Consider the following 26726-nt stretch of genomic DNA (forward strand, 5'->3'; position numbering starts at 1 on the left):
GCGTTTTGTAAGGTGAAAACGCCACTCAACAATAGAATTTACAGTTTTTCTTCACCAATAAATTTTTGAACTCATAAAAATAAAATTGTACTGTTGTGCCCCAATCTATATTGATTACCATTCTACATTAGTATTTTTATGTATTTAGAATATTTATTTATTTTGGATGTTTTCAACCACCCAAATGAAGAAGGTCGTATTCTCAATAAGAGATAAAAATCAATTGATATATCCTTTTCTTGCCTTAAAAGTCACAATTTTGCACTATAAAATCAAAAGTCTTAAATAAAACGTGAAAGTTCATATTCTTGTCAACACGAATTCGTCGGTTGTCCTTTTCATTCGTTGGTATTTGTTTTTGGAGATGATTTCCACTATTTTCCTCAATTTTAAAGACGACTTTTCTCGTTAAATTGAGAAAGACCAAACTAGTCTACATGAAACTTCGATAGCCACTATTTTTGTTCTTTTCTTTCTTTTCCTTCTTGTTATATACAGATCTCTGAAGCTCAAATCATCTCAAATATGGCAGGATTTAACAGAAACCTTACTTTGGTGACGACTCTTTTGATATTCCATCAACTATGTAGCAACGTATCTTGCTCCACAAGCAACTCATTCACTAGAAACCACACAATACGAGAGGGAGACTCACTGATCAGCGAGGATGAAAGCTTCGAGCTTGGATTCTTCACCCCCAAAAATTCGACGTTAAGGTATGTTGGAATATGGTACAAGAACATAGAACCTCAAACAGTTGTTTGGGTTGCGAATAGAGAGAAGCCGTTGTTGGATCACAAGGGAGCTCTAAAGATTGCAGATGACGGAAATTTGGTGATCGTGAACGGTCAAAACGAAACCATTTGGTCCACAAATGTCGAGCCCGAGTCAAACAACACGGTTGCTGTTCTGTTCAAAACAGGGGATTTGGTTCTGTGTTCAGACTCAGACAGAAGAAAATGGTATTGGGAGAGTTTTAACAATCCAACCGACACTTTCTTGCCCGGTATGAGGGTTCGGGTGAATCCTTCGCTTGGAGAAAATCGCGCATTTATCCCGTGGAAATCCGAGAGTGATCCTTCACCAGGAAAGTATTCAATGGGGATTGATCCTGTGGGAGCACTAGAGATTGTGATTTGGGAAGGGGAAAAGAGAAAATGGCGTAGCGGACCGTGGAATTCGGCTATCTTTACCGGTATACCTGATATGCTCCGTTTCACAAATTATATTTACGGGTTTAAGCTCTCTTCTCCTCCTGATAGAGATGGTAGCGTGTACTTCACGTATGTTGCCTCAGATAGTTCCGATTTCTTGAGGTTTTGGATTAGGCCTGATGGCGTAGAAGAGCAGTTCAGATGGAATAAGGATATCAGGAACTGGAATTTGCTTCAATGGAAACCAAGCACGGAATGTGAGAAGTATAACCGTTGTGGTAATTACAGTGTATGTGATGATAGTAAGGAGTTTGATTCCGGTAAATGCAGTTGCATTGATGGATTTGAGCCGGTTCATCAGGATCAATGGAACAACAGGGACTTCTCAGGTGGCTGCCAAAGAAGAGTTCCTTTGAACTGTAATCAGAGTCTGGTTGCAGGTCAAGAGGATGGGTTTACGGTACTTAAGGGAATAAAGGTGCCTGATTTTGGATCAGTTGTTTTACATAACAACTCAGAGACCTGTAAAGATGTATGCGCAAGGGACTGTTCTTGTAAGGCTTATGCGTTAGTAGTAGGGATCGGATGCATGATTTGGACCCGTGATTTGATCGATATGGAACATTTTGAACGCGGTGGAAACTCTATCAACATCCGGCTAGCGGGTTCTAAACTAGGTTTGGAAAAATGTTTAAGCTATCATATAACATTGTGAAAGATTTAAACATGACTAATCTGTTTCTTTTGTTGTGTATACAGGTGGTGGGAAGGAAAATTCAACACTTTGGATAATTGTTTTCAGTGTTATAGGAGCATTCTTACTAGGATTATGCATTTGGATCTTATGGAAGTTTAAGAAAAGCCTTAAAGGTAAAGTCTCTATTCGTACATAGTCTTGTTTCACAAGAATTAAACTACTGAGACTGTCAATTACTCCATGATCTGCAGCTTTCTTGTGGAAGAAGAAAGATATCACAGTTTCTGATATCATAGAGAACAGAGATTACTCAAGCTCGCCGATCAAAGTTCTAGTAGGGGATCAAGTTGACACACCCGATTTACCAATATTCAGTTTTGACAGCGTAGCCTCAGCTACTGGAGATTTCGCTGAAGAGAACAAGCTTGGACAGGGCGGATTCGGTACTGTATATAAGGTAGAAAATGATTTTTTTTTTCTGACAATAATACTGGATAATAAAACTTTGCTTTGTATGCAAAAACTTATGTGTTATGTTTGGACAGGGAAACTTTTCAGAAGGAAGAGAGATTGCAGTGAAGAGACTATCAGGGAAATCTAAACAAGGACTAGAGGAGTTCAAGAACGAGATCTTACTAATCGCGAAACTCCAGCATCGGAATCTTGTTAGATTACTAGGATGTTGCATTGAAGACAATGAGAAGATGCTTCTCTATGAATATATGCCAAACAAGAGTTTGGACCGCTTTCTTTTTGGTATGTTTTTTTCTAAACAATTTCAATTAAAATGTTTTGAAAATGTTCGGATTGAGTATATAATGACTCTGCGCAGATGAGAGTAAACAAGGAAGTTTGGACTGGAGAAAACGATGGGAGGTCATTGGAGGAATCGCGAGGGGATTACTTTACTTACATAGAGACTCAAGACTAAAGATCATTCACCGTGACCTAAAAGCTAGCAATATCTTGCTAGACACGGAAATGAATCCAAAGATCTCGGATTTCGGTATGGCTAGGATATTCAACTACCGACAAGACCATGCCAACACAATCCGAGTCGTCGGCACATAGTAACTTAACAAACCTCTTTATCTCCTCTAAATTAAACAATATCGAACTCTATCAATTTTTAATGATTTTGATGTTCAACAAGTGTAGTGGTTATATGGCTCCGGAGTATGCAATGGAAGGGATATTCTCAGAGAAATCAGATGTGTATAGCTTTGGAGTGTTGATATTGGAGATTGTGAGTGGAAGAAAAAACGTTAGCTTTCGAGGGACTGATCATGGAAGTCTCATTGGTTATGTACGTCTCTTTTCTTTAACCATAAATTTTCAGGTCTAACTAAAATATTCGAATATTTGTTACTAATGAATGTTCTAAACGGAAAAAAAAAAATAAGGCGTGGCATTTATGGAGCCAAGGAAAGACAAAAGAGATGATAGATCCAATTGTGAAGGACACTAGAGACGTGACGGAAGCGATGAGATGCATCCACGTGGGTATGTTGTGTACACAAGACTCGGTCATTCACAGACCAAACATGGGTTCGGTTTTGTTGATGTTGGAGAGTCAAACCAGTCAACTTCCACCCCCGAGACAGCCGACCTTCCACTCGTTCTTGAACTCTGGTGACATTGAACTCAACTTTGACGGTCACGATGTTGCCTCCGTTAACGATGTTACTTTCACAACAATTGTTGGTAGATGACTCACTGACCAGAAGTTATTTTTCCCCAAAACGCTCTTTGACTATCCATTTGGTCTCGAACTCTTTTCTCCATAGTTTTCAACTTTTTATACATAATTAAATTCTTCGTTGAAAATATTATAATACATGTACATTGACGATGAAAAACTAATCGGATTTGTACACAACATACTTTTAGCAACAAAAGAGAAGAAGCTCAACAACATACTTAATTGTGAAGAAAAAAGCGTTGTTGTTCGAACATGAATTGGAGAAGTTGGAATATGGACAAAGGTAGTGGCATCGAAGGAGGAATTTCCAGTGATTTGAGATTTAATGAGTTTTAAGATGATTTTGTTGAATTTTAGGGAATTAGAAAATTTGTTATTAAATTTATAAAAATCTTCCCTTAAATCATATGATTTGGACATTTGTATTCTTAATTTTTTTTTTTTTGACATCTCACATATTTCTTTTTTAAAAAACTGTAAAACCATAAAAAAAAAAAAATTATTTACGGTTTCTATATGATTATAGCTTTTATAAAACTAAAAACCGTAAAACCAAAAAACCGAAGTGAAACCAAACCGAAAAACGGTATGCCCATCCCTAGGGCTAGTAATGAAATCAACACTCTTGAAGTGGAGTTATCTACATTTTTATGTTTGATTATAAATTATATTTTTCCACCCATTTGTAAAAATCCTATTTAAAAGAGAAAATTTTCATTTATAACTAAGTTCTCATTTGTGAACAATGTTGGTTGATTTGATTCTACATTTTAAAATTAATAATCCAATAACACTTGAGTTTTACAAACTTTTTAAATTCATGTTTGAATAACACAAGATTTTAATACAAATCACACCAAAACCTTTATTCAAGATTTTATTTTACCTATCTCTCCTAGTAAACATAACCAAAAAAGTGGTAATAACTCTTGCTGAAAAAAACAAATGGTAATAATTAGGAACCGTTAGATTAGATTCATATCGGACGGTAAAGGCTGTGATACCATCACCGACTTACATGAGAACGAAACACTGGAAAACTCAATTCCCCAATTTCTCCAATCTGAGAAAATAGGGTTTCCGATTTGGATCCTTAATTCAGACACCTGACTCGTCTTCTCATCCTACCCCCAATTCAATATTCGTCGCCAATATGCCGCAAAGACACTCGAAGAACAACAATGATCTTGCGTATTTCACTTACGACGAGAAGAAGAAGTTAGGTTATGGAACTCAGAGAGAGAGATTGGGGAGAGACTCGATCAAACCCTTTGATGCTTGTTCTCTCTGCTTGAAGCCTTTCATTGATCCGATGTGTTGCCATAAGGGTCATGTCTTTTGCAGAGAGTGTATACTTGAATGTTTCCTTGCTCAGAAGAAAGATATCCAAAGGTATAAACTTTTTGGAGTTTTCTTTCAAAAGTTTGGAACTTTAAGTTCCTTTGTTATGTATTTATGAAACACTTTGGATTTGTGATTGAAGTTTCTAGCTTTAGTATCTATATAGGATTGTTGAATTCCTCATGAATCTGGTGTGAATTGGATGATTGAGGTTCTTAGATCAAGTCATGGATTAGATCAAGTCTCTTTAGCATCACTCTGATAACAAAGATCTGATATTTAATGCTTGAATAGTGTTTGTTTAAAGGAGTACTGGTTTTGTTACTACTAGTCCCACAGTTTTTGAGAAGGAGAAGCTGGTAACTTTACTTGAGTTTTGGCATGAAAGCTTGGATAAACGTATGGAGTGATAACTAAAGTAATGTTAGAGTTGATTTTGATGCTTCTGTTTTGGGTTTAATGAGTACGGGTCTCAGGGTTAGCCTATGGTTGCATATGATTGTTTGAGTTTGTATATAAATAACCACCGGTGTAGAAACTGTTGGAGCTGACTCTCCTCACTTGTTAGGACCTGTTGGGAATTTTAAAATTACATATTTTAAAAAGATTTTGTGTCTGATTTATCTTTGCTCTGTATATTTAAGATACTGATATGTAGTGCTGAGATGTCTATAGGAGGCTTGCTGCACATTCGTCTCAAAAGAAGCAAGATAAGGATGAAGAAGAAGAGAGGCTAATGTTACAAAAGGCGAGAGAGCTCGACGAATTTGATCAGCAAAACCATAGTGCAATGCCTCGAAACAGTGACAAGAATCACAACGAAGATAAGAATGGTTTTCATGGGGCAAACAGTGTGAAGACGACTTCCTTTGAAGAAGAAGCGCTTAGGACAATGAAAGCCTTCTGGCTCCCATCAGCTACACCAGCAGCTTCGGTCAGAGTAGATGCTCCAGAAACTCACACAGTCTGTCCAGAGGGCAAAGAGAAGCTCAAGCTTAAGAACCTCTTTGCAATTCGTTTCACAGAAGACAACAGCGAAGAGGAAGAGACCAAGACAAAATCAGCATCTTCAAGCTCTTATGATAAATCCTACATCTGCCCGAGCTGCAAAGTCACTCTCACCAACACAATGTCCCTCGTGGCACTTAGCTCATGCGGACATGTTTTCTGCAAGAAGTGTGCTGAGAAGTTTATGCCCGTCGACAAAGTCTGTCTTGTGTGTGACAAACCTTGCAAGGATAGGAACTTGGTTGGGTTAAAGAAAGGAGGCACGGGTTTCGCTGAGCACGACGATCATCTTGAGGCTAAGGAGTACAAGCATTTGGGTAGTGGATCTGGTTTGGGGCTTGTGAGGCCGGTTAAGACATGATGTAACCACATCAAATGTTCTGTTCCAGTTACAGAAAATATCCTTGATTTTGTAATACTTATGGCTTGTATCCTTTGCTACAACTAAGAGACGCTGCTTTCTCCATTTTGGCTCTTGGTTTGTCCTTTTGATCGGATCCTATTTGTGTTTCTTCCCTACGGAGATCAAATGGAAATTTAACATTTAAGTAATTGATCAATTCAAATATTCTTCTTTTAGGCTATGAACATGCAGAGATAGAAATGATCAATGAGCTGTTCAAAATATTGGCCCATAAATTATCTCAAACATAAGACAGGTTGTTACGATCTCAGTTTATAATGTCCATCCCCGTATTATTATTTGTTTCAATTTCTCTTGTAGTTGTGGCTGATACGTACGTTTAGGATCACAGAATATCACAAGGAAGCTCCAGGTTAGTAAATTTACATAATGTGCTTAGCTTTCATCAATGTAAATTAAAATTGATTTGGATTATGATGGGTGAATATATGGACTAGGGTAAGTTTAAAGTAGTGGTGGTATGTTGTATCCTAGGAATAAGAAAACTTGTAGCACTAGCATGGAACACAATCCTCACCATTTTTGATTATTAGTACCAAGTCTTGCATGTAAGTCTCATTTTGCATAAATTTTTATAGAAGTGTAAAAAACCAAATTGTCTGACTATATATATTTTTCATACAAATATTCTTCTCATATATATTTACTTGGTATTTAAACATTTTATTTGTTTGTTCATGTTAACGTTTAATTTTCAATAATTAAAATCTAAATAATTGTTTAGTGAAAATTTAAATATATATATATATTTCAAATTATTTGTTCGTTACTGTCATTGATGATTCTATTCAATTTTAAGTTTGGATTTTCTTTTTTTAGGTAAATAATTTATTCTTTGAACAATAAAAAAAGGTAAATTATTTCTTAATTAATTGATCTCCTTTCGTTTTTAAGATTCTAGTATATCTATTAATTATAATATCAAAAACTAAAAATTTCCACTTTAATCCTAGATAATTTTCTTATTAATTAAATAATATGAGTTAATGCATCTCTTTTATCCAATCAAGTTTTTGCTTTCCTAAAATCTAGAGAATCCAGTAACATTTTTTTTTATTTTAGTAGAGAATCTAAGATTTATTTTAATGAATGATTTTCTTTTCGAAAATTTAAATCCAAAGACTTTTAAAACTTCAAAAAAAAACAAAAAAAACAAACATATATGCCTATTTCGGCCTTTGTTCATAAAAACAAAATTTGGGTCCATTATGGCCCATAACGGATTACATCTTCTATATAAGCAATTAGATATCACTATAACCTAATACTTTTGATTCTCAACAAAAATATGAAGCCAGAATCAAAGAAAATTAACGAGAAAAGAAGGATTCAGATCAACGATGGCGTTTGCGACTCTTCGTTTGATCTAAGTTTGCTCAAAGAGGCTGCCAACAATGCAAGCGAGAAGCCACTTCTAGTGGAGACCATTGTCCCAAAGACTAAGAAAAAAGATTCATTCGATTTAACATCGATGTCGCATGCATTATCCTCTGTGAATCGTCAGTGTGATAAACGGAGATGTTATGTGAATGCGATGAAGAGACGTCTAGCATCAACGGAGGATAAGGAATTTTTTGAGCAGAACCAGTTTCGATTTCTAAGGAGTGTCGTGTTACAACAAAAATATTTCAATAAAAAAAAAAAATAGTTTATGATTCACGTTAATTTCTTGGAATTAGTTTGGTAATTTTCATGTCGTTGTGATGATGCGGCGATTGTTGTTACGTTCATTCTCATCAATGATAATTTCTCTTTATTATTAGGTTTTGGAGATTTTTTTTTTAATTTAATATTATTTTTTGTTGATCCGTTTTAATTTCTAGGATTGATGTATATATATTTGATTTAAAAAAAGATAATTGATGATTCTTTTTATTGTTTGTTAGGTTCTTTATTTTCTTTGTTTAATTTTATTTCTTAATTAATAGATTTGGCTTACTTATAAAGTATGATTAATTATAAAATGGAAATGTAATTAATAGATTGTAAATTTATCATCAAAAATGTAATTAAAACAAGATGATTGAAATGCAATTTTATCACCCAAAAAGTTTTGAAGATTTTCTAAAATCTAGAGGATTCTGTTTTTGTATTGAATATAAAAACTATTTTAATGATGGTTAAAAAATATATATCAAAATTTAAAACTAGCGCAAACAAAGAATGGAAACTAATTTTGTTTAGCTCCATCAATTTCCTTTAGAAATAATATTATTTGACCTAATTTTATTGGGCCCACCACGAAAACATCTGTTGGGCCTAGTTTAGGTCGTAAACGAGTTACATCTTCTATATATAAAGGAAATTCCCTTCCATGTCTCTCTCTAAACCTATTGTTTACTTTTGATCTCTGTCGACGAAACGATGAAGCCAGAGTCAAAGAAAATTTCAGAGAAAAAACTAGTTAAGATCAACGATGATGGAGGTTCTACTTTTGATCTAAGTTCGCTCAAAGAAGCTATCAACAAACCAAGCGACAAAGCTCTTCTTGTGAAAACTAATGTCCCGACAAAGAAAAAAAGTGCATTCGATCTAACTTCCATGTCACAGGCATTATCCTCTGTGGATCGTTTTAATAGTCGGAAACTTTATATCAGGAGAGCTATGGCGAGGAAGAGCGTGGCGGAGAGGGAAGCTATCAAGCAGCGATTACTAATTCTAACTACGATCTGCGAAAAATATTCATGTAAACATTAATTAGGATTTTATTGATTTAGGTTAATCTCTTTTAGTTGTTTAATTTCGTTTGTTTCGATGATGCGGCGGCTATTGTTTGTTTGTTCTCATCAGGATGATTCTTTTTTTGTGTTTTGTGTTAAATTTTTAGTTGATCCGTTTTAATTTCTAGGATTAAATCATTATACATATCTTGATTAAAATAACAAAAATAATATTAGTTCTTCTTTTGTTTTTGCATCAACTCCGTAACTTAATCAACCCTAGTAAACCTGTAAAATAATTTTAATATTAGATGATACTTCTGTTACAAAACACAGTTTTTTTTAACTGTTGTTAATTAAGTTTTATTAAAAAAGTTATGGTTCTGATAAATTTTAGTTAGCTTATTATTTGTTGTATAATATTAGACTATTATTTCTCGTATTAGATCAATCATTGAAACAATTGGAACACCGTCACCGGTGGTACCATCCATAAGAATAGCATGCTCTCACAATTGGAGGTAAGCTTTTTCCCATCACCGCAAAAGTACTACATTTTAGTTGATTTATGAATAGTACTAGACTACTAGTTCATCGATGTTTAATTGTGAAATTGTTGCACACAAACTTTCTCTAGTTCCATATGCTTATAAAATATTCCTTAAGTTAAAAATGTAGTCTTACCATACGAATACGATGTTTAACTACCAAGATATTATGAAACCAAGAATCACGAAGACAAATTTGCCTCTAGTTTAGTTTGGTTTGAAAAAAAGTATATTGGTTCTGGTAGATGTGATTAAGTAATATAAACTTAACTCTCCCACTCTTTTTTAAAAGTGATAGTTCGTATGGGATAAAAAAAGCAAAGAAATTTGGGACTAGAGTCTTCACATCTAAATTACATTTTTTTTTTTTTTTTACATTTCTCATAACAGGTATAGATGAAAATCAAATCATTAAGGGGGTGTTAACTTATTGAGAGTAGTCAATTATTTAAGGTTTAGATTTGAAATTTGAAATTATTTTTAAGAATCTATTTGTGTGGTGTAAACTCATTTCTTCATTGATACTAGGTGCAATTACTAGATTATTAGTTGCTGACAAATTGATTTGAAAAAAAAAAATCAGTCCAATCTATATATTTATTAAGATCATATTCTTTTTGTCTTAAATAACATATAATCCTCAGAAAGGTATAAATATATATAGGAAGGCCCTGTTCTTTGATTGATCGCTGCGTCAGCTACCTGCGATCCAAAAAAAGCTCTCATCTCTCTTTCACTTTCATTTCTCCTCTCTTTCATCTCTGCCGCAGCAACTATAATTCGACCATTCCGTAGACGCTGGAATTTTCAGCGTCTCAAATTCCCTTTTTCCTATCTCTTCAGATCTATCGCTGCGACTCTTTCATTCATCTCACCTTCATCTCTCCTTCTTTTTTCTTTTATATTTTGTGCCGCCGGTGCTTGTCGCAGCGATCAACAAAAGAACAGGGTAGAAGTAATTTTTTTTTTTTTGGTGTGTTATATAGGAAGTAAATTAATATACGGTATATACCTTTAACTAAAGAAATCCTAAAATAAATATAGCAATTTTCAACCATAAGAAAATAATTTCTTATTTCTATCAATGTCAAACAAACAAATATTTATAACTATATATGTATTTAGATAATCACACGCATTCAGCGGAGTAAAACCAAATCTTCTATAATTAAATTAAATATATATTCCCTTCTTTATCAGATTTAAATTTACTTTTGAGCAAAAAATTCTTAACTACTACTGATGAATATTTTTTCCAATTTTTGTTTCTCTCATTTTTTGTCAACGAATCTTTTTCGGATTAAATTTGTTACGATTCTACCTCAGATAAATCCATTGATTTCGGAATCAAAGAATCTTTTTTTTTTATAAAATCTCATATTTTCTTAGGTTTTGGGGGATTTCTTACATCGTTTGCTGCCAACTTTGAATAAGTTTCCCTAAGGTTAGCATTTTTTTCCTACTCGTAGAATTTTATTTATTTTTCTTTGATCAGTGACCCTAGACCAACTCATGAATATCAGGAGTTTTTTTTTTGGGTGAAATACTCGAAAATTGTGAAGAACGTGATTCAAAAAGTTAGAGTTTATTCATATGTAAGAAACCCTAAGAGGTTGAATTGTTAGTCGTTTCAATAATAGACGAAGTTTCTTTGCTAGTAACTAAATTTTATATATTTACAGTTGTTTTAAAGATTTTGAAGATTTAGGGGATTTGTGATCGCCTGATGACTAATCCAGAGGATATCCCTAGCAGGATCGAGGTTAGTGTACAGTTTCATATTAATCAATCATTCATAAATTACACACTACATAGTAATTATTATATATAGTGATATATGCAACTTCTGAAATAATTTTGATGATGAACAGGGCAAGAATGTAGCAAGACTTGTGTGTTGTTTCCTTGGAGTAGGGTCTCTCGTGGCATGGAATGCGATGCTGACCATCACTGATTACTATTATCAACTTTTCCCAGTATGACTCTAAGCAACTTTTCGGTATTAAGACAAATTGTTTCAGTGGATATATAAATCAGTTTAATTTGATATGTTTACTTGGTTAACAACAGAAATACCATCCATCGAGGGTGCTGACAATAGTTTACCAATTGGTTGCGAATGTGTTTATAATAACACTTGCTACTAAAGAAGCTAAGCTCAATACTCGACTTCGTAACATTTTTGGGTATAGCCTTTATACCGCTGGTACCTTTTGTCTCATCATTGTAAGTACTCTCATTTTTCTGTTGTAACGTTGGTTTTATAAATATAAAGTTGTGATTTTGACTTGATTTGATTCGGTTTGGTGAAGTTGGATCTTGCTTCACATGGCAGTGGAAGCGTAGTAGCATATGTGTTGTTATGTTTGATCGTTGCTCTTTTCGGTCTCGCTGATGCTTTTGTACAAGGTGCAATGGTTGGAGATTTATCCTTCATGTCCCCCGACTTCATCCAGGTTAAAACTTTGTTGTATTTTTGCAATGGTAATATCCATTTAACTTAATGTTGTTACTTGTTAAAATGTTTGATTATTTTGTCAGGCGTTCATGGCCGGTTTAGGCATAGCTGGAGCTCTAACCTCGGTATTAAGGCTTATTACTAAAGCAATCTTCGACAATTCGCCTGATGGTCTTCGAAAAGGCGCTTGTAATGCCTCTCCTACAAATTCTTATAGGCGCTTGTAGTGTTATCTTTGTTAAGCTAATTTTAATCATTATGTGTTTGTTTATTTTTTTGCAGTGTTGTTCATAGGAATAGCGACATTGATCGAGTTAGCCTGTGTCTTTCTATATACACTAGTCTTTGCTAAGCTCCCTATCGTGAAGTACTACCGCGCAAAAGCTGGGAAAGAAGGGGCCAAAACTGTTTCAGCGGATCTTGCCGCAGCTGGCCTCCAAGAGCAAGCTGAACAGGTTCACCAAATGGATGAGTCCAAGATCCAAAAACTAACCAAGAAGCAGTTACTACGGGAAAACATAGATCTTGGAATCAATCTTTCCTTGATTTACGTGGTGACGCTATCGATTTTCCCGGGGTTTCTTTACGAGAACACAGGAGAACATAGATTGGGCGATTGGTATGCAACATTAACATTTTTTTTTTAAACCATTCTATGCTCATATTGGTTACATAAAAATTACCATTTATGTTTTGATGTGTTGAAAGGTATGCACCGGTTCTAGTAGCCATGTACAACGGGTGGGATGCGATATCGAGGTTCATTCCCTCGATCAAACCGTTAGCAATGGAGTCTAGGAAATGGATCACGGTCTGCGTTGTGGCACGTCTTTTGCTCGTTCCGGCCTTTTACTTTACTGCTAAATACGCAGATCAAGGATGGATGCTTTTCCTCACCTCTTTCTTGGGATTGAGTAACGGTTATTTAACCGTTTGTATCTTCAGCACTGCACCAAAGGGCTACAATGTAAGTTACTTCTCTCCTTACAAAACTCAACCTCGGTTCGATTTGGTTTAATATTTGATCGGTTATGTTAATTTGGTTCGATCAAATTTGTATAGGGACCGGAAGCAAATGCATTAGGGAATTTGATGTGTGTGTTTCTATTGGGAGGGATCTTCGCTGGAGTTTGTTTGGGTTGGCTTTGGCTCATTGGCAACGATTCGTTTTAGAGATCATATAACTATTTTCTTTTTTTTTTGCTGCCAAGCGCAAAATTATTAAAATTCAGCTCATTACAATTTAACGGTTGAATGTGTTTTTTGACATTAATTCTTCAGGGTTTTGTCTAAAATTTATTTTTATCTCTATTGTAACTAGTGTGGATGAAACAAGTTATGTTCAGTTGAGTATATTTTTTTTTCAAATGAAGGAGAGATATTTATAGGTCGAATGAATTTAGAAAATTTATCACTGGTTGTTCTTTGAGCTTCGAGGAAATTCAAAACTGATATATACCCAAAATACAAATTCTCTGTTTTAGAATGATGAAGAATTCCAATTTCTAGCAAAAAGAATAATCAAAGAATAAGCAAAAGATAAGAAGAAGACAAAACAGTAAAGGACTTTTCCTTTGTTTTTCTCTAAAATATATGTTTTGGTTCTTCTTCACATCCTAAGGCAACAAAACAAAAATGTGGCTCTCAAGTGTTAAATGGGTAAAAGAATCAAAGATTGAACCTTTTCAATCTACGGAGCCATAAGTCCATCGATCGTGTAAGAAAGTGATTTCATCCAATCCGTTTTCAGCAGCATTGTTTGTAGCGTACGCATCACATCGTATCCTGGATCCAGTTTCCGTTGCCAACCCTGAAAACGTGGAAAGTTAAGCACAAACCTCAGTGTTGTTAGATTTGAAGCAAACTTTAAACCATCAAGAGACTGGCTCTAAAATACTGATGTAATCAACTCTAGCTAAAGTTCATAGGTCAATAATAATCCAAAAGGCGAGTGTTCTTCGTGGTTCTATGGGATGATAAGAGATTTAAACTCACCTCGAGAACTAATGTTGTAAACATGACGGTGGACACATTGCCGTCGATATTAACTCTATGACTCCTCATTTTCTCGAATAGTTCGTGCATACAATCCGCTGGATGGACTAGATCCCCTTCCTCTGTTCCCCAGAATGTAAATGCTTCTTCTACTTCCTGTCAAAATGTGTGTATGTATGTATAAACACTACAAAAATGAAGAAACTTTGAATGATGTAAGAGAAACACAGAGCAGAGATCTTACCTTGATAAAGGCCTGTGGATCAGGACAATTCTGTTGTTTAGATAATTTAAGTGTTCGTTCAGCAGCAGTCCGGCCGTCTCTACGTGCAACGGCCTTGAAAAATCCGAGTAGGTTATCTCGGTCAGTTTTTGAAAGTTCTGCAGTCATGCCCACATCTAGGAAAACGATGTGTGGCTTCCTCGATCTGAATAGACCTCTTCTAGTATTGTTTGGCCGGACAAGAATATTCCCAGGATGCATATCAGCATGAATGAAGTTGTCGACCTGAAAAACAAGAATCAAAGCAACTATAAGTTACATAAGTAACCGAAATGAATAAAAAGATACACTGTGAAGAAAGAGACAGAACCAGGAGCATTTTCAAGAGAGCATTAGTTCCGATATGAGCTACTTTAGCCTTAAGTTTTTCTTGTCCTTCGGAGCCATCAACATAACGAGCCACACTCTCTCCGTGCTCATACGTCTCGACTAAAACAGCGGGATGTATTAGAGGATAGATGGGCTTAGGAAAAGAGACATCTTTCCATCCACGGAAGTTATATATAAACCGACTCAAATGAGAAGCTTCCCTTGAGAGATCAACTTGGGACAACATGTAGACACTAAACTGTTGCACACACTCGTCCAATCTAAGCCAATTTAACCCCGGAATAAAAGTGGTTAGCCTCGCCACGAAATTAATTATCACAAAATCTCGCTTCATCGTTTCCTCAACACAAGGATGTCTAACTTTCACAGCAACTTCCGAGGACTTCACCTTTTGTCCTGCATACTGAAACTTCAAGGAAGCTCGGTGTACTTGAGCTATACTCCCAGATGCCACTGGCGCCTCATCAAATTCCTCAAATATCTCAGAGAGTTTACGACCAAATGCATTTTCAATGCTCTTTTTGGTGAACGCAAAACTGTGCTCAGGAGCATTACTGTGAAGCTTTGAAAGCTGCAAACACAAATCCTTATTAAACCGATCAGGTCGCGTAGCAATCCATTGACCAAATTTGATAAAAGCAGGACCTGCTTTCTCCAGAGTTCGATGGAGGACCTCATACTGCAGCTGTCTGTAACGAGGCCCGCAAGCAAATCCCAACAACGCCATAATAACATTTGGAGAAAACAAAATTGCTAAATAAAGAGCTCTCCCGATCAGAACAACACCCTTGACCGCAGAAAACACTAAAGACGAGAGAACGATAGGGAAGTTTATCGAACTCCTATAAGGAGAAATGTGTGAAGGAGAATAGACCACAGGATTTGGAACCACCCTTTGCGCATACGCCACTTGTCTATAGGTAAGAGCCAATAAACCAGGTAACAAGAAGTGCGAACGGGCTAAAGACAAGCTACACGCTTGAGCAATCTGACTTATCCGAGGTAAGTTCCAACTACGACTCAGAGTTACTCTCTGTACAAGCCTTCCCCAAGAGACTTGAGCATGTTGCTTAACTACATTACTCGCAACTGCAATCGAATAGCTCCTACGCGCAAGCTGATGATGATTACTACCTAAAAACCTTCCTTTAACATTATGAAGAAGACCCAATGTGTGATATCCATTACTCTGAATTCTGAATTGTGGCAACTTTACAGAAACATTAATAGCTGTTCTATTATTCTGATTCGAAAACAGAGTTCTACTAATCACTCTAGAGATCAAAAATCTGCAAAAGAAACCAAAACCAAACCCACCCAATGAAGATCTAATCAAACGAAGACTTTGGAGAAAAGTTCAAAACTTTATAAACAAAGGTTCAATTTTTAAACATAGCAATCAATTTAAGCAATCTCCGGCTAAAAGGGCAATCAAAATTAATCGGATTAGAGATTCACGAGAGACCCTGAATATGAGATTAGAGACGAACCTTGAGATTAGGGTCATGGCGAGAGGAGACACGCAAAAGGTTGAGTTTTTGGAATGATCTTTAAACCGTTAAACGTTGGGAGCATAATTTCATCGATTTAGCGATTAGGGCTGAGGAAGCTCTTCCCTCGCCGGAAAAAGAAGGTTCTGGGTTTTAGGAGCTGAAGAAAGATACGGAGAAAGAGAAGTCAGTGATTTGGTGCGGAGAAAAGTGGGGCCCATAAAAAAAACCTCGTGGGCTTCACGCTAAAATTTTATTTGTCGGCTTATTCGTTTATTGGATTCACTTTGACATTTCAATTTATTTTATTAATTGGATGAATGTTTTTGAAATAAAAAGCTTGGTAGATAGAAATTAAAAATATATGGAAAATTCTACTTTTCCATAGTTTTCACAGAGGTAATTCACTAATTTCGAATTATTTATTTAATTATTTTGACTTATTTATTTTATATGAAAACATACTTATCTTTCCGTAAAGAAATTATCAATTGTTTTTGTGTCCATTTTCCCAACTGAAAGTGCTAAATAATTTGTTGTGAAAAAATAATTTCACATTTTTATAATAACAAAATTTAATTTTGGTCGATACTCCCTCTATTCATTATTATTTGATTTTTTAGAAAAAAAATTGTTTTTAAAAAGTTGATTTTTAAGTTTTCTAGACACTATTTTTAGTTATTATTGATGAATTTTAAACTTTAAGACAAATAATTATTGGTTTAGAATTATAAAAAAATCTACATCACAAAAACTAATATATTTATAATTAGTTTTAATATGTGTTTGTGTGTTTTTCTAGAAAATCAATTAAAAAATAACAGATAGAGTAATAAGTAACTTGACCAGTTAAACAAAAAAAAAAAAACCTTAAAAGAGAATATGGTAATTGCAAAAGATGGAGAGACACGATTGATTTATCTGATGTTAATAGTTCGGGTAGATAGGCGCAATCACTCTCTGGCCCCTATGATCCCATGATCTATTTAAAAAAAAATTGGTTGTAAAATCTTAAAACAGTTGCTGCCTAAGCTTTAGGTTAGGTTCTGCACATGCCCTAGCTTGGTGTACACTCTACCATCCCTAAATACATCCATTCCATATTTCCATGGATCTAAACTCTCTTTTGATAGTTTTAGTCTTCATGTTGAAGTAGAGCAAATAAAAAGGAAAGAATAGAGTGCATCAAGATTTCGTCAAGTATTAGTCACTCCAACAATAATTCGTCCTCAGCAACTAATCTAATAAATACGAAATTCATAATTTAATTCTTAGTATCCACCCATAATTCAAGATGTGTACTTTCTTCACTAAGTTCCTCAAACCTATCTAACAAAAGCTGAGGATCCCCATAGTATCATGAAACCTAGCAGATAATTTAGAGTTATTAATGAAATCATTTAAAAGAAAAAAAATAAACAGTCCTAAATCCTAATATAAATCCAAGTCAAAGCAAGATAAACAATGAAGAAGTTATTAAGAGATGAGATCACAACAGTTGTTTTGGAATCCTCTAAAGGAAGATAATAAGAAGAAAAAATCCTCTAGCTCAGGAAGAGGTTTCTTCAATACTCCTTTACTCGACACTTAGCCACTTTCCATAATTTTCTTCTTCTCACAGACTCTCGGCTTTCTCCCCTTAGTCCTCAATTTCCTTTTCATGAACTGAATTGGGATCTTTAATCTATCAGAATCTACCTTTCTCTTAAGACATTCAGGGATACATGAAAGGGTAGTCTATGACAGGTTTATCATCACACAACCTTTGACTCGCCATCCCAAACATGTATCCTAAGGCAATCCCGACTGGAACAGCAACAACATGCCACTTTCCACAATCTTCATCTTCTCCCAAACTCTAGCCTTTCTTCCCTTAGTCCTCATTTCCTCTTCATGAATTGATTTGGGATCCTTAATCTACCGATACTAATACACCATGTACCTACATTGAGGAACATTGTATGCACCAGCAGCCATTATGCCTCATCTTGCTTGGTAATTCTTGTTTACAAGACGAGCTACAACATAACGACCAACAAATCTTTCCATGAAACCTAAAAGATTTACAACGTTCTCCATCAAGACGTATTTGGGCTTCAAGTATAGTCTATGATATTCATGAAACCGTCACTTCATTGTTTTTTTTCATCTTGAAGTGGTTTATCTTTATTTCTAAATCGGTGTAAAACCACTAAGTCCCTGGCATGGAAGACCCCCACATACAAGATGCACATATTCCTAAAAGAACGACACAAGGTCGAAAAGTTACGAAAAGTGGGGAACAAGAAATATTTGGAGGATTTACATGTGTAATTAACATGACTTAGCTTACAAGAAGTGGCAATAAATTTGACTTGAAACCCTTCGTTACGAATTCCTTAAGTTTTTATTTGTATTTTCTAATGAAACCATATACAGATTAGAGGACAACATGAGAAGGCCAAAGCAGTAATTTAAAAAACCTTACCCCAATCCATCATACGGCTCCCAAGTATCTTCTTCTGATTTGTATTCCTTCTAATACACCTAAAAATGATGTAACATAAGAGAAAGTTGATATATAGTTAATCCCATGCATGATGACTAGCATTTAAAAAGAGGACTCTTATAAACAATATACGTGCTGATTGTCTTGCAAAAAAGGCAATAGCACGAGGTTTTATCTTTTTCATGTAAGCTCTTTTATTTTGGACTGATTTTTTTCCAAAGAAAACCGTACAGTTCTAGTTTAAATAGATAATTTTATTTTACCGTTCATATAAAAAAAAAGCCAAAAATAAAGTAATTTTACCAATGTTATCTTTGTAACACTATGTCACAATTTAAAGGTTACTTCTGTGATTCTAAATATATTGGGAACAATTAACAAACTTCATAAACTATATGAGCAATTTCATTCGAATGTTTTATGGAAAAAAACCTTCACGTAAAAGATTTTCAAAAGAAAATCTGTAAATGATATCAATATATAAAGGATATCAATATAAAACGGATATATTTTGATTCATGATAGTAGAGAATATATAAACTCTTTGGAGGAAAATAAGCCGTGTGTCTTTGTGATACTCGGAAACTTAAACAATATTAGAATCAATGTGATTTATTTATAGAAAAAGGAATAAGGCTTTTAAGCTTCAATCAAACGAAGCTTATAGCTGAAGATATTAAGAACTTGTTGTATTCACATAAAGCAAAAAAGATGAAACTTGTTCGTCCTTTATTGTACATCTAAAAGACTAAAAATTTATGCTCATAATGTTTTCTTTTGCCTTTTATATTCATATTACATTATACATGATCCTCCTTTCTTTTGGCGCATGGCATATTTTGTCAAACTCTATTACAACATTGATTCTAATCGATCTACAGTTGAAACTAGTGAATCGAATTTTCAGGTAGAAGTTAAATTTGATTTGAAATGTACTCAAGTTTATGCTATCTTTCTCATATAATATCCAATATTTTAGACTAGTTATATGTTGTTTATGTCGAAGATTGTTATTTGTTAGGTACGAAAAATTTATATGAGCCACCACATATATAGTTGTAATCGACCATTTTCTGTAATTTATTGGTTAAGATTTAAGAAGACTAGAAGAGGGACCGATGTCACTAGATTCACAAACTTAGCAACTTAAATTTACATGAATCCAAGTTACATATTAAACCAATGACAAGAGCCGAAGCACCTCATGAATCCAAAAAATCTACGTAGGACGGTAACTTTTGTTGATCCTGAGACAAAGGATATAGCCGAATATGAGTTGCAACCAAATCTTAACTTCTCTCTATCAACGACGATAATCTTAGTTGCAACATGAAAAACATTCATAAACAAACATTTGCCGGTTCTCCTTTAGTCGCGGAATGATCTCTTTCCAATGGCCAGAGACATGTTGTGGTAATCAAGCCTAGTACTTCTTTAATTTATGGTTCCGAGAACCATATTTGAATGTGTAGATTCACCGTTCCATACGTTCACTTTCGACCTTAACTCCATTTTCACTTTTTAGAATCTTGAATCCTGACTCCATGCTATGTTCTTTTAATTTGTTTGTACTTTGGAGAAAACCAACATTAATTTCCAATAGGGCATAATTTGAGATTTTGTTTTTTAATAATAAATACGTACTAATCATGCATGGGACTTGTTGAGTATTTTATCGATATTGAGATCTAAGGTAAGAATTCTGTTCTTGCATTGCATATATTTTTGAGTGGCATTTGATAGATTAGACACACATATATGTCTTTATAGTAACATATGAATAATCTTTTTTCTGTAAACATAAATGATGTTGAATGCAAATCAGTATATATTTATCGGTATCTATACTAAAATCATATATGTATATTCAAATCATAAAGTAGGAAGCAGTGTGGGCCGCTATTCTACTGGCTTCCACTACTGAATTTCCATAATATATAGTTCTTAATCGAACCAACAAAAAGTTGAATCCATATGGACACATATTTATACATGGATATGTACGAACATAAATACATGCATGTATCCAGAAAATGTGCAAGTTTGCAAGTTTGGACATAAATGTAACTATGTAAGAGTAACGGCACTATCACAAACAATTAGGTTATAAGTGTTGGTTTTGTGATTGTTAAAATTAAAATTTATGATTAAACATGAAAAAAACAACTCTATAAAAACAACAAAGAACTTCATATGACAAACCACCAATTATTATGTTCTCTAACTTTAATAAGTGATTAACAAAGATGTTACCAACGACAAAAATATGTATATATATATATTCAAGAACAATGACAGGAACAAAAGGTTATTCAACATAAAAACAACCCATATATGCTAAATTCAGCAATAAACCCCCCTTAAAATATTGAAAGAAGAAGAAAATACATTAAAAATTATTGTTATGCTTTAGAGTCTCCAAGCTGAATTTAGCATATGTTCCCATCCGTCTTGACAACCACAACCCTCTCTCTTTAATCACCTATATATAATTAAAAAGTGAAATTTAGGTTAATTATTACATATATAACATGAGAGTATGTAAGTTAATGTTTTTAAAAATATATCTATCTATTAGTTTATGATAGATTATTATCCCAAATTTTCTAAGCCCTAAATCATTCTTGCTTTCGTAGTTGGTCCCCTCCAACACTATTGTTGCCTCTGCCCACCTTTGAAGAGTCACCTTCTTCTTCTCCCATCTCTACTTTTTCTCCAAGTAATGATTCAATCTTTGATCATGACTTGTGAATTTTATTTTCTTTTATTTTTATGCTAAGCATTATTAAATAATATCTTAATGCTAATTAAGAACCGTATGATATACGTAATTCACCTTCTCTACCTGAAATTGTTGCCCCCAAACGTTGGTGTCCAAAAATCGGCTGTTGTTTCGTTAGCCACCGGAAACGTGCTTGATATTGGGACGAGACATAGACCATGTCCTCTTAGTTCGTGATTCTCATTTTCATCTTGACTCTTCGATTTACCAGATATCTACATGAATCCATACTGAAATTAGTACTTATTTAACCATGATTATAGCACGAAGACTCCAACTTGGACAAAACTAAAACACTAGATCGTGTATTGAACCTGCTGTTGTTGTTGGTTCGAGGCACCTTGTTTCATGTATGGAGTGCTTAGAACCTGTATTTAAAAAACATTAATATGCTTAAAAATTTGCTCATTTCTAGGGTTTTATGAATTCAGTGAGTTAGGAGAGAAATCACAAGAAACGTACAGTGACTTGGTCGTGAAGGAACTTGATGTACTCTATAGCTTCTTGGAGAACAGATGCAGTATCTGTCTGAAGTTTAACCCAAAGATATACAAAATAAACAAACTAAGAAGCTCAATACATAACCAAGGGAAAATAAATGCTTTTGGTTGTATATATTAAGCCATATAAAATAAAGTAAACACATAAATCATTCACCTTTCCGAAAGGTGAAACTAGTTGTTGTAATGAAGTTATCTGGTCCCTTAGATTCTCTTTTCTCACCTGTTACATATACAATCCATTTTATCCACCAAGAAATTGAATTAAAATAAAAGGTCTTAAACAAATCTTGAAATATGATCATGTACCTTGAAAGTTGGCAACGGTGAAGGCGTGGTGACTCTCGGTTTCTTCGCCGCAGATTCATTATCCTTTGCTCTCTTCAAAGACTCACTCTGAGCTCTTGTCTTCAGATTCTTCTCAACAAAAATAAATAAATAAATAAATTCAATAATATAGCCACAAAACTTATATAGTAGCAAAATTATTTTGACATATATGAGATAATTTACCTTGGTTTTGTCCTCCAAACGAGTAGATATTATCTGCGGAGTGGTTACAAAATTGCTCGGCGTCGTGTTGTTTAAGTTAGTGGTTGATGAAGAATTCCAAAAGGGTCGAGAGTTTGCGTTGTTAGAGAAGCTGTTAATTAGTCCATAAGCTACTTGATGATGAGGATTTGTCTTATTAGCCCAAGAAAGTTGAGGATCGTTGATTGAACCACTTGTGGTGGAGACAAAGTTGTATGGACTTGGTTCGGGATCGTAAAAGGTTCGTATCAAGCTTGAGGACGAAGAAGTTGATGGAGATGAAGAACAAGCTGGATTAAGTATATAAGGTGAAGTAGTTGTGGATAAGAATCCTTGGCCATGATCTTGATCTTGTGAGCTCCTTATGAAGCTTGAGTTTAAGTCTTCTTGTCTGAAAAATACAAAACAAGAACAAAAGAGATCTCATGATTATTATTAAAAATCTTCAATCTTGTTCATCAAGAAAGTGAACAAAAAAAATTAAGTTAGGGTTTTTCTTTAAGAAGTTTACAAAATGGTTTGGTTCCAATCTGAAGAACAATTTGAGGAAAACCCTAGACCCATCATCTGCAACGTCGAGTCCATCGTCACGGTACTTCCTCCACTGTCAGAATCCGCCTCTCGCTGCCCGAAAACGATGTTGTTGTTGTCCGTACAAGTCATCCTAGATTTGAGATGATTCTCTTGCGAGCTAAAATCATTGGAAGTGATAGCCGCTCCGAAGCATGGTGACAAGAAATGATCCGAAGGAGACATAACGCTCCTTGGCGAGTTCCACCACGCGCCACCTCCGCCACCACAAATCGATGCCGTAGCTTTAAACTCCTCCGCCATATTAAGAGAATCAGAAAGTTTTAGTATAAGCTTTCTACTAGATCGTTGCTATACGAAGGTTAAAGTTTTTATATATATGAGTTTGTTGTATGTGATATGAAGAGCATAAGTGTAAAATTTTGATATATGTTTATGAGGGTGTGTATGTTTATATAGGCAAGTACGGACAAGTGTGTGGAAATTACCGGAATTTAGTTGACATTTGAAGACAAAAACTTATATCATCATAACATTCCTATGTGATTTTTTTAATTAAATAATCTTGATTTTAAATTTTTTCCTTAAGCTAAATATTTTATTTGACAGAAAGATGTTGTAATAATAGTGTTCCTAATCCCTCAATTTTCTTCTATTATTATAAGAACAACTGTCTTTGTGAGATTTGTTTCTTTGCTGCTTAGCTTTTCGAAGAAGTGATAATGATCCTCATTTTATAAATATTTAAATATTTAATTTGAGATTAGATAGGTGTTTGGTACTATTATGCAAGATGCCAAAAGGGGATACTATTTATATATAGACATTATATCTAACGGTAACCTTTGATTGGTTGCCATCAAATTCTACAAATCGATCGTTTATATTAAGTGGTCAGAAATAGAAAACATATCACGATTTTGATTAAATCAGTTTTTAGTAATTGTATAGACAAAACACGAAAATGACTGATTATAGTCTACGCATGCGTATATATATAAATGTACATAAATATGAAAGACTAAAATTTTGAAACTTGATATTTTTTTATTACTTTCATGCTTCCATACATGATTTTTATCAGATCACTTTAGTAAGCTTAGGAAAAAAAAAAACTAATTAGTCTATGCAAGCGTATTAATAATTGTTTTATTATTTTGGTAATTATAAACGACTAACCAATTTTTGAACAACGTTTCTTCTAATTAATTATCCATACTTTCATACAGTAATGATTATCTTGAAGTTAAAATATATGTTTTCTCAATCGCATTTGCTAAAAAAAACTTTAAAACATATATCTTCAAGGATTAGACTCACTTATTTTCAAAAGTAATATTCAAAGATTCTTTCGAGATAAAAGTTGAGTCCTAGGCTAGCTCGTTCAGGTTTGAGTTTTCAGTACTTGGGAGGGATATTTATACTTTAACAGGTATTACTATTACTAAAAATTAGTTTTAGATCGAAAAAGCGATCATAGGAATTTTTATTTTTTTAATAGACGATCAATTGTTTTTAGCTCGATTGGAAAACGCAAAATTAATGGCAAAACCTAGAGTTAGCACTTGATATGAGTTCGATATTTATTTCATTGTCGATCGGATTCTTTCGGTTAAAAATAGTACTATAAAATAAGATTTGTTCTTGTGGCTTGAGGCTAAAGGGATAAATGGTATATGATGACGATCGTCGATCGATGCTGAGTTTCGATCTGTGTGTCACGTCACCGTTTCTGGACCTATTGTGTTTGTGACTTTTTTCACAATCTCTTTATACCAAACGGTCCTTATTCTTTTCAACTAGCTTTTTCTAAATTCCGTAAATATTTTATTCTTCTAATAAATTTGATAAGTCAATCAATTATTGCACTTTAATTACAAGTCATTGTTTTGTTTTTCTTCTTTCTCTTAATTCTTTTTCCATTTTATGTGATAGACTGATAGCCACACAAAATATCAAAAAATGGATTTGTTGAACCTGATAATAGTAACCAGTTCTGTTCTTTATGATCATTATACGGCTCGAGGCATAGTGAACCGGGCTGTGTCACCGTCCATAAAATATACAAGTTTTATCAAACGATAGGCATAGATAATAAACATAATTTCACCGATATCCATGTATATAATATTTATATATCTATCTCCTTTCAAAATAAAAAAAAAAATTGGACATATTCTAAGCTAAATTGTGCTAGTATCGTTATTACGAAATTCAAATTTACGTTATGTATCTTGACAAAAAAAAAATTGTTATGAATGCTTGAAGAATGGTATTTTTACGTTACATGTAATACAAAAAAGACACTAATCATTTATGGTAGTCCAATGATTCAAAAATATATTTTGTAATTGGGAGACCATTGTTCATGGTTAGTAGAAGTGAAAGTCTTAAATGTATTCGGCAAAAAAAAAAAAATATCAAATGAAACTCGTAGATTTTTATTGTTCATGGCTATTCGAATTGTGAAAAGTCTTAAATGGTAAAAATATGACACAAAAATATCAAATGAAACTGGTAATATTTTATTGGATAATGGCTATTGAGGACAAATGAAGACTATAAAGGCCCCAATTTATCTAATTATTATTAAAATATTAATTAAGAACTAATTGAATTTTTTTCTTAATGGTCTCTCTATGCGACACAATGCATTTTGACTTAAAACTTAAAAGAGCTTTGAAGCACTGAAATACAGAGACAGTTAGGTCAGATCCATGCGACTGACTAGTAAGTTTTCATCGTGCAATTAAAATTAATTTTAATATAAACTAAGAAAGTGTCAAAACAAATTTGATCAATTTGCTTAAGCCCACCAGTCCACTCCGCCAAAAATGAAAAAAATAATAATTCATTATTGCAACGTGACTAACTTTTTATTTATTTATGAAAACACTTGTTTCGTTTAGGTTGATATCGATAAAATAAAAGTTATGAAATGAACGTCAAAAGAATGTGTCACAGCCACCGTATGACAACATAAGTTAAATCCGAAGAATCTTTGTCAGCCCATCGGTTGTTTTCTCTAACGGTCTGGTCGATCCCATCGATATGTACACCGACACTCCTCTAAGCTCTTGTCGGTCGATATTTGGATTTTATTATTATCGGACACATATGCTAAATTTTATAGTCCCCAATCTTATTCAGCTTTCTTCCATTTTCTGTTTAGTATATTCATGGTGGCAACATATATAGTTGAATCAACGACTAGTTTTGAAATATACCGCTTTTCACAATGCAAGTATACGAACACTTTCGGATGTTGGAGTAAAACTTGATCACGAACAATGAGATTCATGCACTCGTTGTATGAAAAAAACTTAGTTGACGAAGAATTGCTCCAAAATACGTATTGCTATATACGTATATAAAGTGATATAGACACGTATATACGATTAGAAGCAATATGAACATGTATAAAATTTAAAGTAGGTGAAGGAAAACGACAAGTAGTCAAAAAATAGGACCCACACGGCAAATATGAGTGGAGACTTTGTTTGGCGCAGATAGTCGGATAAGTGTCAGCGACTCATTCTTTTCTTCAAACCCCAAAATCAAATCATCATATGTCCTAACAATTTTTTGTTTTGTATTTGGAAAAGCACATGTTTCTTTGTTTTTATGTTTATGATAACATTCTTTTTACACGTAAGTAACGTAATGCTGTTTTTGGGACTCACGGGAGCTCATATGTAATTATTATTTTCATGTAGTTCACATAAGTTCGAAAACTAATAAATAATTAAGTTATCTAAAAAGAGTCCTAGTATTATATGAATCAAATTCTCAAAATGTCCCATA

At 34.0% G+C, this 26726-nt stretch overlaps 5 protein-coding genes, 4 long non-coding RNA genes and 1 pseudogene across 19 annotated transcripts; 4 read left to right on the forward strand and 6 right to left on the reverse strand.

The window, feature by feature from the left end:
* The first annotated feature begins 412 nt into the window (after positions 1-412).
* Positions 413-3912, forward strand: AT1G61610 (S-locus lectin protein kinase family protein). 2 transcript variants are annotated; one of them, NM_104843.2, is made up of 7 exons: positions 413-1831; positions 1914-2024; positions 2103-2308; positions 2397-2607; positions 2684-2921; positions 3010-3157; positions 3255-3912. In NM_104843.2, the coding sequence occupies exons 1-7, from the start codon at positions 526-528 to the stop codon at positions 3561-3563; spliced, it is 2529 nt and encodes an 842-aa protein (NP_176355.1). In that variant the 5' UTR covers positions 413-525; the 3' UTR covers positions 3564-3912. The 2 variants fall into 2 exon arrangements, with proteins under 2 accessions (NP_176355.1, NP_001321603.1); NM_001333993.1 differs by having other exon boundaries at positions 3010-3912.
* Positions 3913-4528: 616 nt separating this feature from the next.
* On the forward strand, positions 4529-6497 carry AT1G61620 (phosphoinositide binding protein). Its single transcript, NM_104844.3, has 2 exons — positions 4529-4945; positions 5570-6497. The coding sequence occupies exons 1-2, from the start codon at positions 4707-4709 to the stop codon at positions 6261-6263; spliced, it is 933 nt and encodes a 310-aa protein (NP_564781.1). The 5' UTR covers positions 4529-4706; the 3' UTR covers positions 6264-6497.
* Positions 6498-7674: 1177 nt separating this feature from the next.
* Positions 7675-7877, reverse strand: AT1G08397. Its single transcript, NR_139424.1, has one exon. It is a non-coding gene; the product is annotated as an other RNA (long non-coding RNA).
* A 751-nt stretch (positions 7878-8628) lies between these two features.
* On the forward strand, positions 8629-8870 carry AT1G08403. The gene has a single exon (NR_139425.1). It is a non-coding gene; the product is annotated as an other RNA (long non-coding RNA).
* Positions 8736-8976, reverse strand: AT1G08413. The gene has a single exon (NR_139426.1). It is a non-coding gene; the product is annotated as an other RNA (long non-coding RNA).
* Positions 8977-10225: 1249 nt separating this feature from the next.
* AT1G08417 lies at positions 10226-10526 on the reverse strand. Its single transcript, NR_139427.1, has one exon. It is a non-coding gene; the product is annotated as an other RNA (long non-coding RNA).
* Positions 10527-11260: 734 nt separating this feature from the next.
* On the forward strand, positions 11261-13201 carry ENT7 (equilibrative nucleoside transporter 7; the record flags this gene model as incomplete). Its single annotated transcript, NM_104845.3, has 8 exons — positions 11261-11296; positions 11406-11510; positions 11605-11760; positions 11847-11990; positions 12076-12181; positions 12275-12611; positions 12701-12959; positions 13055-13201. The coding sequence occupies 8 exons, from the start codon at positions 11261-11263 to the stop codon at positions 13163-13165; spliced, it is 1254 nt and encodes a 417-aa protein (NP_176357.2). The 3' UTR covers positions 13166-13201.
* Positions 13202-13393: 192 nt separating this feature from the next.
* Positions 13394-16318, reverse strand: AT1G61640 (Protein kinase superfamily protein). Of its 3 annotated transcripts, NM_104846.4 has the most exons (5): positions 16091-16318; positions 14581-15889; positions 14232-14495; positions 13988-14143; positions 13416-13802 (listed from the first exon to the last, which is right to left on the reverse strand). In NM_104846.4, the coding sequence occupies exons 1-5, from the start codon at positions 16105-16107 to the stop codon at positions 13683-13685; spliced, it is 1866 nt and encodes a 621-aa protein (NP_176358.2). In that variant the 5' UTR covers positions 16108-16318; the 3' UTR covers positions 13416-13682. The 3 variants fall into 3 exon arrangements, with proteins under 3 accessions (NP_974065.1, NP_176358.2, NP_001323013.1); NM_202336.3 differs by having other exon boundaries at positions 13394-13802; positions 14232-15889; positions 16091-16253; NM_001333994.1 differs by having other exon boundaries at positions 13416-14143; positions 16091-16306.
* A 1700-nt stretch (positions 16319-18018) lies between these two features.
* On the reverse strand, positions 18019-18616 carry AT1G61650 (annotated as a pseudogene). Its single transcript has one exon.
* A 2048-nt stretch (positions 18617-20664) lies between these two features.
* AT1G61660 (basic helix-loop-helix (bHLH) DNA-binding superfamily protein) lies at positions 20665-23441 on the reverse strand. 7 transcript variants are annotated; one of them, NM_104847.4, is made up of 8 exons: positions 22903-23425; positions 22374-22782; positions 22170-22277; positions 22018-22083; positions 21823-21888; positions 21675-21728; positions 21424-21575; positions 20665-21060 (listed from the first exon to the last, which is right to left on the reverse strand). In NM_104847.4, exons 1-8 carry the CDS (start codon positions 23223-23225, stop codon positions 21057-21059), a joined length of 1182 nt encoding a protein of 393 aa, NP_564782.1. In that variant the 5' UTR covers positions 23226-23425; the 3' UTR covers positions 20665-21056. The 7 variants fall into 7 exon arrangements, with proteins under 7 accessions (NP_564782.1, NP_001322873.1, NP_001322871.1 ...); NM_001198355.1 differs by having other exon boundaries at positions 20790-21060; positions 21415-21575; positions 22170-22268; positions 22903-23354; NM_001333997.1 differs by having other exon boundaries at positions 20759-21575; positions 22903-23441.
* Between the last annotated feature and the right edge of the window lie 3285 nt (positions 23442-26726).

This window comes from Arabidopsis thaliana, assembly GCF_000001735.4.
Source record: "Arabidopsis thaliana chromosome 1 sequence".
In the NCBI taxonomy this organism is placed as follows: Eukaryota; Viridiplantae; Streptophyta; class Magnoliopsida; order Brassicales; family Brassicaceae; genus Arabidopsis; species Arabidopsis thaliana.

Bases quoted from the DNA above. Each gene is read 5' to 3' on its own strand.
- AT1G61610 (NM_104843.2), top strand. From the start codon at position 526: ATGGCAGGATTTAACAGAAACCTTACTTTGGTGACGACTCTTTTGATA. The intron at 2,025-2,102 runs GTAAAGTCTCTA...CATGATCTGCAG, and splicing joins GTTTAAGAAAAGCCTTAAAG to CTTTCTTGTGGAAGAAGAAA. The intron at 3,158-3,254 runs GTACGTCTCTTT...AAAAAAAATAAG, and splicing joins ATGGAAGTCTCATTGGTTAT to GCGTGGCATTTATGGAGCCA.
- AT1G61620 (NM_104844.3), top strand. From the start codon at position 4,707: ATGCCGCAAAGACACTCGAAGAACAACAATGATCTTGCGTATTTCACT. The intron at 4,946-5,569 runs GTATAAACTTTT...AGATGTCTATAG, and splicing joins CAGAAGAAAGATATCCAAAG to GAGGCTTGCTGCACATTCGT.
- AT1G61640 (NM_104846.4), bottom strand. The intron at 14,496-14,580 runs GTTCTGTCTCTT...CTTGTTTTTCAG, and splicing joins CTCTCTTGAAAATGCTCCTG to GTCGACAACTTCATTCATGC. The intron at 13,803-13,987 runs GTGAGTTTAAAT...CCACGTTTTCAG, and splicing joins TTACAACATTAGTTCTCGAG to GGTTGGCAACGGAAACTGGA.
- AT1G61660 (NM_104847.4), bottom strand. From the start codon at position 23,225: ATGGCGGAGGAGTTTAAAGCTACGGCATCGATTTGTGGTGGCGGAGGT. The intron at 22,783-22,902 runs GTAAACTTCTTA...TGTATTTTTCAG, and splicing joins GATTGGAACCAAACCATTTT to ACAAGAAGACTTAAACTCAA. The intron at 21,889-22,017 runs GTGAATGATTTA...GTTAAACTTCAG, and splicing joins TAGTTTCACCTTTCGGAAAG to ACAGATACTGCATCTGTTCT.